Source organism: Podarcis pityusensis, assembly GCF_964106645.2.
Source record: "Podarcis pityusensis genome assembly, chromosome: 1".
Classification (NCBI taxonomy): domain Eukaryota; kingdom Metazoa; phylum Chordata; class Lepidosauria; order Squamata; family Lacertidae; genus Podarcis; species Podarcis pityusensis.
The window spans coordinates 130,933,105-130,950,136 of record NC_138028.1 but is presented as its reverse complement, the minus strand read 5'-3'; the positions used below and the strand labels follow the sequence as shown (position 1 = coordinate 130,950,136).

Genomic DNA, 17,032 nt, shown 5'->3' with positions numbered 1-17,032 from the left:
TTATCTATCTATCTATCTATCTACCTACCTACCTACCTACCTACCTACCTATGCCAGTGATGCCCTTCTCCTCTTGTCAGGGACTGGCACATTCAGACAGCATGTGTGGCATCCCAGAAGACAGGCAAGGCACTGAGCAGCATGGACTCCTTCAGCGACTTGGAAGGACAATACAATCCAGAAAGGCAAGACGGAGTTTCGCTCTTGTCCATCAGCTTGGGTGCTGGCGACGGAGACCATTCTCTTGAAGCGTGGCCCTGTTCTTTGTATGGGAGGCATTGGCAGCAGCCACAGTGGTGCAGACGGGAGATCCTCTGAGGCAAGAGGCCTTCGAGGGGCTCCCAGGTGGAGTCTTTCCCTCCCCGATATTATAAGCTCTCCCCACTTGGCGTCTGTACGGGGGTCTTGGCTCCGTCCCAGCCGGCCTAGCCCAGAAGCAGCAGCCAAAGTCTCCTCCCTCTCTGAAATAACTCGAGAGGCTGTTTTAATGGGAGAAAACTTTGGCCACTGCCCCTGCGCCAAACAGGGCCAGGAAAGAGCCATGCCCGCATGGAGAAGGGGCAGTGGGGAAGTGGTGCGAGGGTTGACAGCCGGGAACCGCCGGGATGTTCTCTTGTCCTTCATCCCAGGAGCTGGGGCCTCATCCCTGGAGGCAGGCCCATAAGTTCTTATTAGGTAAAGGTAAAGGGACCCCTGACCATTAGGTCCAGTCGTGACCGACTCTGGGGTTGCGGCGCTCATCTCGCTTTATTGGCTGAGGGAGCCGGCGTACAGCTTCCGGGTCATGTGGCCAGCATGACTAAGCCGCTTCTGGCAAACCAGAGCAGCGCACGGAAAGGCCGTTTACCTTCCCGCTGGAGAGATACCTACTTATCTACTTGCACTTTGACGTGCTTTTGAACTGCTAGGTTGGCAGGAGCTGGGACCGAGAAATGGGAGCTCACCCGTCGTGGGGATTTGAACTGCCGACCTTCTGATCGGCAAGTCATAGGCTCTGTGGTTTAACCCACCACGTCCCAAGTTCTTATTAGTTGTTCTTATTGATGAAGTTTCCCCGCCCAAGGCAGACAAATGTCACATACATTTTTAAAGCTATTTTAAATTGCTGGAAGAAAATTCTCGTTCCAGTTCAACGAGCTTTTCGACACATACATTTCACAGATAAACTTTGCAATTGTCCTGCCTTAAGTCTTCTTCATAATTTCCTCGCATGTGGCACATTTTATAATGCTGCACTGACAGATGTGTCCCCCATGTGATGCACATTGTACCTTGTTCCTTTCTCATTGGCTAAGTATCACATTTGGCAGGGAAAATAAACCTGTGCAAGACATTGCAGTAAATAAGGTATTTGAGGTTGATTTCCCCCGAAATCAGTCTTGGTCACCATTGTGGATGACCTTTATTGAGAAGGGGATGGAGGAGTATGTATCGGTTACTCAATCACCCAGTTGCTTTTGATACCACTGACCATAATATCCTCTTGGATTAACTGTTCAGGATGGGTAAGTGCGGCAATGTATTGCAGTGGCTTTGTTCATACCTGCGTGGCGATTTTGACCAGATAAACAGCAGGAGAAACTGAGTCATTTCTGATAAACTGGGACTTACATAGCAGCTTTCAGCAAAAATAAAATGCAGAGAAATTTCTCCTGCATTTCCTGCAAAGTTTCCTTATTTGGCCCTAATAACGTTTTTCTTCCAATGTATGCGTGTTTAAAGGGACGCGGGTGGCGCTGTGGGTTAAACCACAGAGCCTAGGACTTGCCAATCAGAAGGTCGGCAGTTCAAATCCCCGCGACGGGGTGAGCTCCCGTTGCTCGGTCCCTGCTCCTGCCAACCTAGCAGTTCGAAAGCACGTCAAAAGTGCAAGTAGCTAAATAGGTACCACTCAGGCGGGAAGGTAAACGGCGTTTCCATGCGCTGCTCTGGTTTGCCAGAAGCAGCTTAGTCATGCTGGCCACATGACCCGGAAGCTGTACGCTGGCTCCCTTGGCCAATAAAACGAGATGAGCGCCGCAACCCCAGAGAAGAAGAAGAGTAGTATGGATTTGATATCCCGCCTTTCACTCCCCTTCAGGAGTCTTAAAGCGGCTAACATTCTCCTTTCCCTTCCTCCCCCACAACAAACACTCTGTGAGGTGAGTGGGTCTGAGAAACTTCAAAGAAGTGTGACTGGCCCAAGGTCACCCAGCAGCTGCATGTGGAGGAGCGGAGACGCGAACCCGGTTCCCCAGATTACAGAGTCGGTCATGACTGGACCTAATGGTCAGGGGTCCCTTTACCTTTTATGCGTGTTTAAGAAACAAAAACAGAAAATAAATGATGAGGCTAAAAAGAATTATTAGTATCTCCCCACCCCATCTTACCAAGATCCATGCTTTTGGAGGCTTTCAGATTAATTGATTCTGTCTGCTTGGCCAGTGTCAAAGATCTGAAGTTGATGTGCTGATCTCGTAAGTATGTTGCTGAATCTGCTACTGAGCTGTGGAAAGAAGCCATACCACAAATAAAACAGAATGAAATAAAATAGGCACCAGCTCAAAAACAAATGAAGTAATTAAACCCTATGAAATATAAACGAATTTTCCCTTCTCTGTTACAATGCAATTTAAATTTCTTACATGAGTTATTGCCTCTATTAAATCTGACTTTCCTTAGGAGAGCCATAACCAGAGCAAAAAAAGGCAGGTTTTATCCTGTCTGTCCACTTTGTGGGCCATCTCAGTAATTAATAAGGCTTATTAAAGGTTCACCAAGGATCAAAAGGCAGAAAAGAGACCTACTGCCTAATACATATCTTCAACGTAAGTTATTTCTGAAATGCATTTAGCTGCTAGGTGCCACACAACACGCCTCATTCCGAAGTTCAGGTATGTGACTATCCAAATATCAAGCAAACTAAAGCCCAAAATCGTAAGACGCCTCATTTTTCAGCTGAGATTACATTTTATCCTTCCCAGTTTCAGGCAAATCTTTAAAATCACTGACAGCAACAGATGCAGCAGACAACAGATTTCCGGAAAACTTTTCCTACGGTATCCTCTCTCACTTCAGTTACAAAAAAATTCCCCTTCCAGGCATATGCAAGGCACAGAAGGAGGCTACTTTTTTTCAGATCTCTACCACTTCCTTAAGAAAATTGTCATTGGGAAATGATTTATAATGAAATGAAAAAAAAAAAATGTTTAAGGCAGCCTTTGTTAAAAGACCAGAAGCGTTTTTGCTAGGTATTATTGGTCAAGACTTGCCAAAAGAGTGGAAGAAACTATTTATGTATGCCACAACAATGGCTAGGATATTACTAGGCCAAAAATGGAAAGATGATAAGATGCCAACGAAAGAAGAACGGCAAGTAAAATTGATGGAATACGCTGAAATGGCGAATCTTACTGGGAAATTTAGAGGCAAGGACAACGGAGACTTTAAAAAGGATTGGGAACCGTTTTTGGTGTACTTACAGGTACATTGTAAATAAGTGGACTCACTAGCAGGGTTTGAGCAAGCACTTACAATAAAGAAAACAAACATAAAAGTCAAGATGTAACAATTGGGGAAAGAACAAAGCATAAGATGTAATTTGGAAAAAAATATGGTATAAAATTGATAAGGATGCAACAATATTTAGCTAAATGATCACAAAATTAAGGTAGAACACAATAGGCAGAAGAAGCAAATATTTAAAGAACCAGAAAAGGAGGTTGAGGGAAGTCATGGGAGGGTGGTGGGTGGGTAGGGAGACTGGGATTTACCGTATTTTTCACTCTATAGGACGCCCCGGACAATAGGATGCACCTTGTTTTAGAGGGGTGAGAACAAGAAAAAAAAATTCTCCCCCTCTCTGCCCAGCGCCCCTTCAGCAAAGCGGCAGGAGGCGCTGCGCAGAGAGGGGGAGAATTCCCCCCTTGTTTTCCCCCTCTAAAACAAGGTGCCATTCAAGGTGCGTTCAGTCGTCTTCAGGCGGCTACCTTGGAAGCCTGGAGAGTGAGAGGGGTCGGTGCGCACCAACCCCTCTCGCTCTCCAGGCTTCAGGTTCCTTTCGACCTGCTCTTTGGGGCTGGCGGGGGGAAGCCCACCGCCAGCCCCAAAGAGCAGGTCGGGGAGCAGCGGAAAGGCGCACAGCGGAGAGGCTGCTGCCATAGCCACGCGTCACCTCTCCAGCTGGCAGAAGGTCGCGGGGCTATGGCTTCTTTAGCCCCCAGCGCGCTCTCCCGGCTTGTGTGCTGCTTTTGGGGGCTTTTCCTGCCTGCCTCCCCCCTGCATTCACTCTATAGGACGCGCACACATTTCCCCTTCATTTTTGGAGGGGAAAAAGTGCGTCCTATAGAGCGAAAAATACGGTACATATTCTTTTTGTGATAATGTTGATTCTGTTGAATGTAAAATTGTAAAACTTAATAAAATTATATAAAAAAAGGAAAATTGTCATTGGAAGAACATTAGGCCAGAGTCACACTTGGGGATTTGGGCATGCCTGAGAGACTGCAATGAAAATGTATGCAGACAGATATGGCTCTGCTTCTGTCTGAGTCTAAATAAACTTGGGATTCAGTTTCTGCATGGGCTGCAGTTGTTGCATACATAAATAACCTTTTCTGACACCTAGAAATTTCTGTCTGACTTATTCCCAACAAAAAGGACTCTGTTATTTGGGGGGGAAAGTAGTTTTAAACATTTTTTTCAATTCATTATAAATCATTTCCTAATACACTTTTACCTTTTTACATGTCCAACACATACGGAAAAAACATTCCCTCAACTTCTTTACACTTCCCACACATATCTGATTCTGTTTTATAAATCTTAGCCAACCTACTCAGTTAAATACCATCTATGAATCATTTCACTTAACTTAACTTAACTAAGATTCTTAACCAGTTTCAAACCCCATTCAAGAACAGCAGCAAAGTGGGGGACATTATTAGCCTCAGCTGAAGATAATGTTGGTGCTAATGTATATCATAATAACCCTTGAAGATTAGGAAAAAAAACTACATCTAAGCAATAAATAAATGTGTTCTGATGCAAATTAAATGTCATAAAGCAACATGTGGGCTTTTTTACATATCATGTAGGAAAAGCATTCCTATCACCAAAAATAAAGTTATAAATAGTAAGCAGTTTCAAACCTTTGATTATAATCTGCAAGCAGCTCATCAGAAGGATGTGGAGGCAAAGGGGGTGGGATTTCATTTTCAGCAATGCCACTCTCAGATGTATAAAGCTCTGAAATTAAAGGGGGGAGAGGAGGAGTAATAAAGTACGGCACCACAAATACATTACGTCTGTTTGCTGATCAAGAACCGAACCCGCATGTCTCTTGAAACTAATAACAAATTATAAAAAATCTCCAAACTAGCCAAACTAGAATTAAAATTACACCAAGCAGAAAATGCATCCCTTAGGATTTTCAAAAGACCTGATTTTTCCATTTGAACATGCATAATTAAAGATAAACATATTGAAATCCTCCTTATGGTAGAATAGAGTCAAAGTTTATATTGGTTTTATTAATTTCAGCGGATAGTCTCTCACACACCAAACATACACTGAACTAAGGATTGAATAAAACATTCAATAGGTGGAAACTACAGCACACCAGTAGGCCTTTATATTTTCTAAGCATTTGTCTGGGCATTTATTTTCTCTCTCTTTCTTATCTACAAATTGGGGCTAGGCCATAGATTTATAGAATTGTAGACCCAAGTGTCATCTATTCCAACCTCCATGACAGATGGCCATCCAACCTCTGTTTGAAAACCTCCAAGGAAGGATTGTCCTGGTCCTGAATGGGGTAACTGTGGCCCTGAAGGACCAGGTGCACAGCCTGGGAGTCATTTTGGACTCACAGCTGTCCATGGAGGCGCAGGTCCATTCTGTGTCCAGGGCGGCTGTCTACCAGCTCCATCTGGTACGCAGGCTGAGACCCTATCTGCCCGCGGACTGTATCGCCAGAGTGGTGCATGCTCTAGTTATCTCCCGCTTGGACTACTGCAATGCGCTCTACGTGGGGCTACCTTTGAAGGTGAGCCGGAAACGACAACTAATCCAGAACGTGGCAACTAGACTGGTGACTGGGCGCGGCCGCCGAGACCACATAACACCGGTCTTGAAAGACCTACATTGGCTCCCAGTACGTTTCCAAGCACAATTCAAAGTGTTGGTGCTGACCTTTAAAGCCCTAAATGACCTCGGCCCAGTATATTTGAGGGAGTGTCTCCACCCCCATCATTCTGCATGGACACTGAGTGAAGTTGCAGGGAACCAGGCAGAGGGCCTTCTCGGTAGTGGCACCTGCCCTGTGGAACACCCTCCCACCAGATGTCAAAGAGAAGAACAACTACCAGATTTTTAGAAGACATCTGAAGGCAGCCCTCTTTAGGGAAGCTTTTAATGTTTAACAGACTACTGTTATTTTAATGCTTTGCTGGAAGCCGCCCACATTGGCTGGGGAAACCCGGAAGCTGTATGCCAGCTCCCTCAGCCAATAAAGCGAGATGAGCGCCACCACCCCAGAGTCATCTGCAACTGGACCTCATGGTCAGGGGTCCCTTTACCTTTAAGACTAACAGAGTTTCACCTACAGACCTTGCCATTGTGTTCTTGGAAAAATAAGACGGTAAATAACAAATAACAAACTAAATATCGATGTATGTAATTTTTATTTCTTAATTATATTTAGTGGTAGTATGGCTGTATTGTTTTTTGTAACATAAAATCATTCAATAAAAATTATTTTTAAAAAAGAGGAAAAATAAATAAAGCCTTAGCAAGCTAGCATATGAGGTAAAGGAGGATGCAATTCTTCTGTTATATTAAATGCACATCATGGGTGGTATTCAACTAAGTTTTACCCAAAGTAGACTTACGGAAATTAATGAACCTAAGTAAGTTAGGTTCATTAATTTCAATGGGCCTACTCTTAGTAAAACTTCATTGACTACCACCCCATAATCTAAACAACTTTTATAGCAGATTTGAAGGAGGAACTCTATCTGTGTTGCTCATCGCTTTTAAAACATTTACCACTCATGTATACTTGAGCGTATATGAAAGTCTTTCTCTGCTGGTTGCCAGAATTAAATTTCTGGTTGCCACAGGCAGACGCGTTCATAAACCATTATACAAAAACTTGTATTCATGACCTAAGGCTTATTTATATTATCTGTTATCCTGAGCTAAAAACTGTACACCAGAACCTATTTCAATCTGTGATTTATCACTATAATCAAGTGGTTTGATATGGAGCTGAAGTAATTTGAAAATGAGACGGGAGCTTCTGGAGAAATTGAAGACCCTCTCTACAAAAGAGGAAAGTGGTCATTAACTTAAACATACAGAAATGGATGTAGATATTTTGGAAATATTAATGCTAATACATCATATTAATAGGTCCTAAATGCACGACAGTCCTGTTTGTTTTTTTGGTCAAGGCAAGCCAGAAATAGTAGGGAGCAAAATGAACTGTGCTGACACAATGGGACTTCCTATATGCATAAATTAATCTGAATTAATGACATCTGGCATTAATAGCATGACTGTAGCCCAATGAAACAGAGGCTGGAAAATTTTTTGCCTTTATAATGAGGATTGCAAACTGTAGTCATTTTCAGTTGGTAGATCAATCAACCAAAGCTTTAGTTGATTAATCAGTGGGAACCAATTTTAATAGTAGTACTGCAAGTTAAAGATATGCTATTTCCATCCTAGTGTATTGACTAATAGACAACGAAGAAGAAAAATATTCAATATATCCTTATATTCTAGAATAAATGGCTGGCTTAGAAAAGAAGAAGTAAATTCTGTGTTTTCTTTTAAAACACCTTAACATCTGAAAAAGCCACCTTATTATGAGGGGAGGATAACATACATATTTAAATGTAATCATTAATGAATTGCTTATGTGGTAGATGATTAACCAACTAAAATCTTTTATTTGATTCACGGCCTTGGTATGAATGTATTCTTCTCTCTGTAATGTATTCTTGCTTACACTTAATTTTCAGAGCCATTTCTTAGGGCAAACATTAGAACAAAAACCTGTTACTTAGCCACAAAGATGACAGCAAATCCCTTGGCAGACTGGTAATTTTTTTGGGAAGTTACAAACCTTCTGATGAGGCAGATTCCAGTAATCTTTCAGCAACAGAAATGTGAAATTGCTGGCACTGAAGTAAGACTTCTTTGAAGAGGTTGTACTAAAAAAAAAATGCTGTCTCTGCACAACAGTTTGGCAGAGGAACAAACTGAGGACCTCTGGGTGGCAAGTATTAGATTATTCATATAAAAATAGACTGAATGCCCGCATTTCAATATTGGATTTTAAAGATTCTTTTATTCAACTACCCATAGGCAAAGCAGATTTGTTTTTTGTTGTGTTTTTTTTAAAAAAGATATCATTTAGCAGTGTTTTTTTTAATAATAATCTATATATTTTCTCTTTTACATGAATATTAGATTTCTTTTAAAACTCAAAGTGAGTTGGTAGAGGACCTGTGTATTTGTGTTGGGTTTATAGAAGTACACTACAAAAGAGTACCAGGCACATCAATTAAACATTTAAACTCTCAATTTGAGGAAACTCACTATGGCATGCACCAAGTTAGATGAATAGGCCCTAATGCCGAAGACTGAAGAGGACTTCCGGAGGTGGCGCCAGCGGTTAATGGCGGATTTCCTTGATCGGAGGAAATCGCTCCACGAAAAATAGGGTCGGATCCCGCTTCGGCGCAGCGGGGGACCCTGAAAATCAAAGGCGGGGGAAGCCTGTGAACCTGGGACCCAGCGGGCACGTTTGGCGCCCCCCCAACCTGGTAAAGAGCCCGGCAACGGGTTCGGAATCGGAGCGGGGGAAGGAGCGCTGTGCTGTGGGCTGTCTGCTTCTTTCGTGGAGTGAAGCCGCGAGCTGTGACCGGAGAGCGCTGCCTTTTTTCCTTGGAAATTCGGTTTGAAAATCAATGATCCGTGAGTAGGATTTAATACAATTGGAACTGTACAAATTGAGAATTCGGCCAAAAACGGAGAGGTATAAAAAGGAAGTCTGCCTCTCTCTATTGTAGATAGAACAAAGCATTGAACTTGAAAGCGGAAGCTTAGAAAAAGACGCATGAACGGACTTTAATGCAATTTCTTTGTTCAGTTACGTATGCCTACGTAATATTTTAAGGATCAATTCTTCCCTCTCTTCTCATCCACAGCCGCCACAGACCACACCACATGACATTCAGGGGTGTGCTCCTTTTCAAAGGAAGACCCCACAAACCAGCAGGTTCTTATCTGCATAAGAGTTCTATAACAAGCAAAATGTTCCCACTCGCTTCCCACTCTGGCTCCATGCATTCATTGGAACTACCGCTGACCCTGTGGCAAATGGTTATCTTTCCTTACTAGGGCGCAGTGAGTGAGACTCCCAGAACCAAGAGAGGCATGAAAAGGGCAGAGCAAAGACAGGCGGCATGCAGGCACAGTCTTTGATTGCTTGGAAGAAGCCCTGGAGAGGAGGAGACATAAGACGGCTGTGGGGAGGCTGAGACCTTTAGTCTCTGCAACTGATTCCATGCAGTAAGACCTACAGGGAATGAGCTGCTGTGCTCATTAGGCCTGACAGTCAGTCATGTCTATGAAGATTGCGTTTTACCTTGGTTCTCAAACGCCTTGGTACTCAAGAAACTTGGAACCCAAACACTGCAAACCTGGAAGGAAGCGTTCTGGTTTGCAAACTTTTTTCAGAAGCCGAACGTGCTCCATTTGAGTTTTACACTTCTGTTTTGAGTGCCACGCTTTCGTTTTGAGTGTTACGCTTCTGATTTGAGTGTTACGCTGAGGTCTGTCTGTTTTTGCTATATACCGTATTTTTCGCTCTATAACACGCACCCGACCATAACACGCACGTAGTTTTTAGAGGAGGAAAATCCGTAGGCATGCCACCCGTAGGCATTCCCTCCATAACACGCACAGACATTTCCCCTTACTTTTTAGGAGGAAAAAAAGTGAGTGTTATGGTGCAAAAAATACGGTATTTTGCGTTTTTGTTTTTGTGGCTCTTTTTTGCTTTGTTTTTATGACTGTTCAGCTACTGATTGATGGATTGTGTGACTGATTGTTTATTGCTTTCATTTTATGGCTCAATGGTCTCGTTAGATAGTAAAATTCATGTTAAATTGCTGTTTTAGGGGTTGTTTTTAAAAGTTTGGAACAGATTAATCCATTTTGCATTACTTTCTATGGGAAAGCGCGCCTTGGTTTTGGAACGCTTTGGTTTTGGAACGGACTTCCGGAACAGATTAAGTTTGAGAACCAAGGTACCACTGTAAAGAGTTAGCTGCAACTTTCTTCTGTGTCATTTGCTGGCCAGCGCGCTCTGTGACAGTAGAATATTGTGCCTTGTTGATTGATTGACACTGCCATTGTTGAAGGGGGGGGGAGAATCCAGGCGATGTCAGCGTTGTTAACAAAAGTACATACATCTGTTAGTGTATAAAATTTATTTTAACAAATAAATATATTAAATATATGCATATATATATATGCACATAGATTTAATATTAAATATATTAAATATTAAATATATTAAGCATATTAACTATATTGCAAACACTTTACGATATGGAAATTTAATTCAGTGTGCGGCCCCCAGGTTCTGTGTTGAAGTCTGGGAGGTTGGAACCACCCTCCTGTAAGTTACCATATTTTTCGCTCCATAAGACACACCTGACCATAAGACACACCTTGTTTCTAGAGGAGGAAAACGAGAAAAAAACTATTCTGAACGAAGCAGCGGATGTATGATTTTTGTGGTTCATGCTGTGGCCACATGCTATGTGATCTGATGGTGAATTTGGGGTGACCCAATGCAAAAATCCTGAGGATCCATGGGCTTTTACCTCCCCCCTCCCAGGCAGCCTCTGCTAGCGTCCCTTATCTCTCTACCGATCCCACCAATCACCTGCTTCGTTTCAACACCCCCTTCCCTCTTGTTTGCCTTAGTGTCTTTTCCTTAGCTGGAGCAATTTTTTGCTCCTCCTTTTCTTCCAATTTCTCTCCTCATTGATTGAGTCTTCCTGTCTCCTCTCCTTGCAAGTTTGCTGTCTTTACCTCCCCACTCCCAGGCAGCCTCCTTTATTGCTAGCGTCCCTTATCTCGCTTCCGATTGCTTGCGATCAGCAGCTTTGTTTCAACACCCGCTTCCCTCTTTCAAAAGAAAAAAATCATGAGCTGCTTTTCGCCCCTGGGCAATTTGGCTTCAGGGACCACACATTCACTCCATAAGATGCACAGACATTTCCCCTTACTTTTTAGGAAGAAAAAAGTGTGTCTTATGGAGCGAAAAATACGGTGAAATCCTGTCATAGCTGCTACACCATAATGATCTAAAAGAATCAGGGAGGATCAAAATGGCTGCAATCACTTCCCTGGAAAGCAAGCAGCTTCTGATGGTTGTGCTCAGACATAATTGGCTTAGAGTTATGTGCAACCATGGCCAACTTTTTAGAGCTCATCTCTCTATATTCCATACTGCTGGAATCTGCAATCTATGGATAAATGCAAGCTAACCTCTGTAGCTCAATACCCTTTGAATCAACACAACTATATGAACAATTGCAACCTTCACACTCATATTAATTTATTGATATCTCGATTCAAAGAATTTAAAGCCCTGCCATATGTACTCTAATAGCCTGTGAAGAGCCAAAGGTTCCCTACTCCTCCCCATACTGCAATGCAGGCTAGAAAGCTACAGAAAACCTCAGACTAGTTTTCTCTGAATGGTGGTTGGCTGAAAACACTCCTGCGTGAGGTCAAGCAGGATCAGTATGGTCCACGCTGGATAGGTGTGTTTGGTTAAGTAGAAAATAAAAATAAATAATTTTTGTGAATAAAAGAAAAAGACCAAGAACTGCCTTGTTTGGGCTTGCATATGTCTATGCGAGCAGACTCAGCAAACTGTTATTGAAATGGGAGGGGATTGTTGGTTTGTTTTGTTCTTGTTTTTATTATGTATTATGTATTTTGTAAGGAAAAGGTAAAGGGACCCCTGAGCATTAGGTCCAGTCGTGACCGACTCTGAGGTTGCGGCGCTCATCTCGCTTTACTGGCCAAGGGAGCCGGTGTACAGCTTCCGGGTCATGTGGCCAGCATGACTAAGCCGCTTCTGGTGAACCAAAGCAGCGCATGGAAACACAGTTTACCTCCCCGCTGGAGAGGTACCTATTTATCTACTTGCACTTTGACATGCTTTAGAACTGCTAGGTTGACAGGAGCAGGGACCGAGCAACGGGAGCTCACCCCGTCGCGGGGATCTGAATCGCCAACCTTCTGATTGGCAAGTCCTAGGCTCTGTGGTTTAACCCACAGCGCTACCCGCGTCCCTTCTATGTATTTTGTATAGAATAATAATAATATAATTCAGAGTTTTTAAGGTGCGTTACATCTAACAAAGCAAACAACAGGGCTTTTTTCCCCAGCCAGAACTCAGTTGGATGCCATTGCCATTATAAGAGAACAAGGGAGGCATTTGTTGTGAGTTGTGGCACCTCTTTTTCTAGAAAAGTAGGACTAGCAAACAATACACACAAAATATTAAAAACAAATAACTAAGAATACATCCATAAGTCACTAAAAGCAACTCTGGGTGCCACCTTAAAACCAGATACACAAGTTTAAGAACATAGGGATGAAGAACTGTAGGAAACAAACACTACAGCTACACTTTCCACCTGTAACTGTTTTATATCCAGTCTTATGTGTTGGGCCAGCAAGCTAGAAACTGTCACTTAAAAAGTGGAATTTGTGCCAGGAATCTAATTTGCGGGTTCTGAGTCAGCTCTTCCACCTTCCCTGAAATCTTCACGTCTGCACTTACTCTAATTAATTGCCTTCGAAGTTGAAGAGTTTCTGAAAACAAAGCGCCACCAAACACACATACCAAAAAAAGGTTTAAAGCAAAAGTTAAAGTAGGATTCGCAACACTCACCTTTCAACCTCTCCTGAGGGCAGCAGGATACAAAACACTGGACAGCAGCATCGCTCCGTCTCGGAATGGTTGTAGAATTAACGTTTCCCTCAAGATCCAGTTTTGGAAATGGTAAAGCAGGCTCCTATGAGGAAGACGGATCACATTTATTGATGTAAAAAAGGGCTAACTATCACACTAAATATATCTGTCTCCCTATCTGCTACTCAATTTGTACATTATTTATGAAGTGTTTATTGCATATTATCAATGCTCAGAGCTGAAAACAGTAAAACAGCCTTTTTTTTAAAAAAAGAAGAAGGCATCAATAGTCATTGATGAAGAAACAAAGAGACATCCAGCTTGAAAAGAGTCCTAGAATTTAATCCACTAGGTAATGATCCCAATTACTGCAGCAAATACAGTGGTGCCTCAGGTTACATACGCTTCAGGTTACAGACTCTGCTAACCCAGAAATAGTACCTCGGGTTAAGAACTTTGCTTCAGGATGAGAACAGAAATCGCGTGGCAGCAGCGGGAGGCCCCATTAGCTAAAGTGGTGCTTCAGGTTAAGAACAGTTTCAGGTTAAGAACGGACCTCCGGAACAAATTAAGTACTTAGCCTGAGGTACCACTGTATCCAAGAATCCCATTCTTTGCACTTGAGGCTGAGCCATAAATTCTCTCAATTCCAATTTGCGAGAAAGAAGACGAGGGGGCAGAAGGACATAACTGACCTACTTCTTCTGCCCATTCTTTGCCATTTCTTGTTTTGTGGAAGAGCTAATCCTCCTCCTTAGAATCCTCAAGTTGGAAGCCACCATATTTATGTCCTTTAATGCCCCTTAAAATGAGGTGGTATGATGTCACTGCAGTCTTAATCTGGGAACTGACTCAAACCCTGCAATCATCATCCGACGCCCTTCTTTGTGTGCCTCCACCACGAGAGGTCCAAGGAGAGCAGCAACATGAGAATGGGCCTTTTCTACGGTAGCTCCCCATTTGTGGATTGCTCTCCCTAGTAAGGGACGTGGGTGGCGCTGTGGGTTAAACCACAGAGCCTAGGACTTGCCGATCAGAACATCAGAGGTTCGAATCCCCGCAATGGGGTGAGCTCCCGTTGCTCGGTCCCTGCTCCTGCCAACCTAGCAGTTTGAAAGCACGTCCAAGTGCAAGTAGATAAATAGGTACCGCTCCAGCAGGAAGGTAAACGGCATTTCTGTGCGCTGCTCTGCTTCGCCAGAAGCGGCTTAGTCATGCTGGCCACATGACCCGGAAGCTGTACGCCGGCTCCCTCAGCCAGTAAAGCGAGATGAGCGGCACAACCCCAGAGTCGGCCACGACTGGACCTAATAGTCAGGGTTCCCTTTACCTTTACCTCCCTAGTAAGGCTGGTATTGTATTTTTAATATTCTGTTGGGAGCCGCCTAGAGTGGCTGTGGAAACCCAGCCTGATAAGTGGGGTATAAATAAACTATTATTATTATTATTATTATTATTATTATTATCATCATCCAAATCCAGTTTAAAGCCCACATCATGGTAACAGTTACAGATAGGTAGCCGTGTTGGTCTGCCATAGTCAAAATAAAAAAAAATCCTTCCAGTAGCACCTTTAAGACCAAGTAAGTTAGTTCTTGGTATGAGCTTTCGTGTGCAAGCACACTTCTTCAGATACACTGAAACAGAAGTTGCCAGATCCTTCTATATAGTGAGAAGGTGGGGAGGGGTATTACTCAGAAGGGTGGTGGGAATGGGAGATTGGCAGATAGCTGAGATGAGCCTGCTGACGACTCTTTGTCCTTACCCACAACAACTTCAAATTCGGTGATGACCTGTTCCTTCAGATCAGCGGCACAGCAATGGGCACCCGCATGGCCCCACAGTATGCCAACATCTTCATGGCAGATTTAGAACAACGTTTCCTAAACTCCTACCCACTCAAACCTCTCTTGTACCTGCGATACATTGACGATATTTTTATCATCTGGACACATGGTCAACAGACCCTGGACACCTTTCACCAGAAATTTAATGATTTTCACCCCACAATCAACCTTACAATGAATCAATCTATGCAAGAAATACATTTTTTGGACACTACTATAAAAATACAGGATGGGCGCATAGACACCACCTTATACCGTAAACCAACTGACCGACAAACATATCTACATGCCTCTAGCTACCATCCCAAACATACCAAACAGTCCATTGTATATAGCCAGGCACTACGTTACAGCCGCATCTGTTCCAATTCTACAGACAGAGACTCTCACCTAAGAGATCTACAGCAAACCTTTTCAGAACTAAAATACCCAGCAGATGAAGTTAGCCAACAGATCAACAGAGCCAGACTTATACCCAGAGAGAACTTGCTGCAAGACAGACCCAAAAAAGAAAATAACAGAACACCTCTAGTCATCACATACAGCTCCCAAGTTAAAACAGTACAACGCATCATCAGAGATCTACAACCTCTCCTGGACAATGACAGTTCTCTTTCTCAAGCTCTGGGAGGAAGACCTTTCATTGCCTACAGACAGCCACCCAATCTTAAACAACTCCTAACCCACAATAATACTACAACCAGACTTAACACGGACACTGGCACCAGAGCCTGCAATAAACCCAGATGCCAACTTTGCTGCCACATACACCCGGACAACACCATTACTGGCTCCAACAACATCACACATACCATCTCGGGACTATTCAATTGCTCATCATCTAACATTGTGTATGGCATCAAATGCCAACAGTGTCCTTCAGCTCTCTATATTGGACAAACAGGCCAAACCTTACGCCAAAGAATAAATGGACATAAATCTGACATCAAGAATCACAAAACAGAGAAACCAGTAGGAGAACACTTCAATCTCCCAGGACATTCTATACAAGATCTCAAAGTAGCTGTTTTACTACAAAGGAATTTCAGAAATAGACTGGAAAGAGAAGCTGCTGAATTGCAACTCATTACCAAACTTAAAACCATGGAGAGACCTGGTTTGAACAAAGACATTGGATTCTTATCCCATTATACATGACTAAGCCATTTCTCACCTTCTCACCCCTTGCCTTTTCCTGTAAGACCTATTACAGTCGTTAAGAGTCGTCAGCAGGCTCATCTCAGCTATCTGCCAATCTCCCATTCCCACCACCCTTCTGAGTAATACCCCTCCCCACCTTCTCACTATATAGAAGGATCTGGCAACTTCTGTTTCAGTGTATCTGAAGAAGTGTGCTTGCACACGAAAGCTCATACCAAGAACTAACTTAGTTGGTCTTAAAGGTGCTACTGGAAGGATTTTTTTTATTTTGATCATGGTAACAGTTTCATAACATGGCAATATATTGTGAAGCACAATGTGTGCGTGTTATGTAAAGAAACATGATGTGGGGGGGAAACGTGAAGTTCCTTTTTCTAAATCTCCAAAAGGACCCTCACCGCAGAGTTGGGGATCTCAGCCTTGCCTTGCAAGGCCCAGCACCTTGCAAATGTTTTCTGCAACTAAATGCCCACTTCATCAAATTACGTTTGGCATTCCTTGCAAAAAACACACACACTACAGTGGTACCTTGGGTTATGAACTTAATTCGTTCTGGAGGTCCATTCTTAACCCGAAACTGTTTTTAGCCTGAGGCGCGCTTTCGCTAATGGGGCCTCTTGCTGATGCCGCGCCGGCGGCACGCGATTTCCGTTCTCATCCTGGGGCAAAGTTTGTAACCCAAGGTACTACTTCTGGGTTAGCGGAGTTTGTAACCTGAGGTGTTTGTAACCTGAGGTACCACTGTATTCATGCAGACAGCATGAATGGCTATCCTGCCATCAGTGACATCAGTTAGAACTGGCTACATAATTGGCTACATAATATTGTGGCATCATTCCTGATTAGCTGTGATCACCTACGAGTGATTCAGAAAAGAAAAGGCATTTGGGGAACAATAAGCACTGAAGTAGCAGCATCCAGGAAAAACAATGGCACCAACTAGGACTGGGGAAAAGAAGATGGATATTCACAGAATCCAAATGTGTGGGTTTTTTTGGAAAATATTTCTACCACAACAAATTTTTGGCCT

General features: G+C 43.1%; 1 protein-coding gene across 2 annotated transcripts in view; it reads right to left on the bottom strand.

Moving 5' to 3' along the window:
• The window catches only part of PARD3B (par-3 family cell polarity regulator beta), a 599,449-nt gene that overhangs the window by 349,084 nt on the left and 233,333 nt on the right, over positions 1–17,032 (bottom strand). For both annotated transcript variants that reach the window (XM_081015796.1, XM_081015795.1), the window contains exons 13-15: positions 12,974–13,097; positions 5,130–5,226; positions 2,370–2,485 (exon numbers count right to left, since the gene is read on the bottom strand). In XM_081015796.1, the coding sequence (XP_080871922.1) occupies positions 2,370–2,485; positions 5,130–5,226; positions 12,974–13,097 (337 nt within the window). The remainder of the gene's footprint in view (positions 1–2,369; positions 2,486–5,129; positions 5,227–12,973; positions 13,098–17,032) is intronic.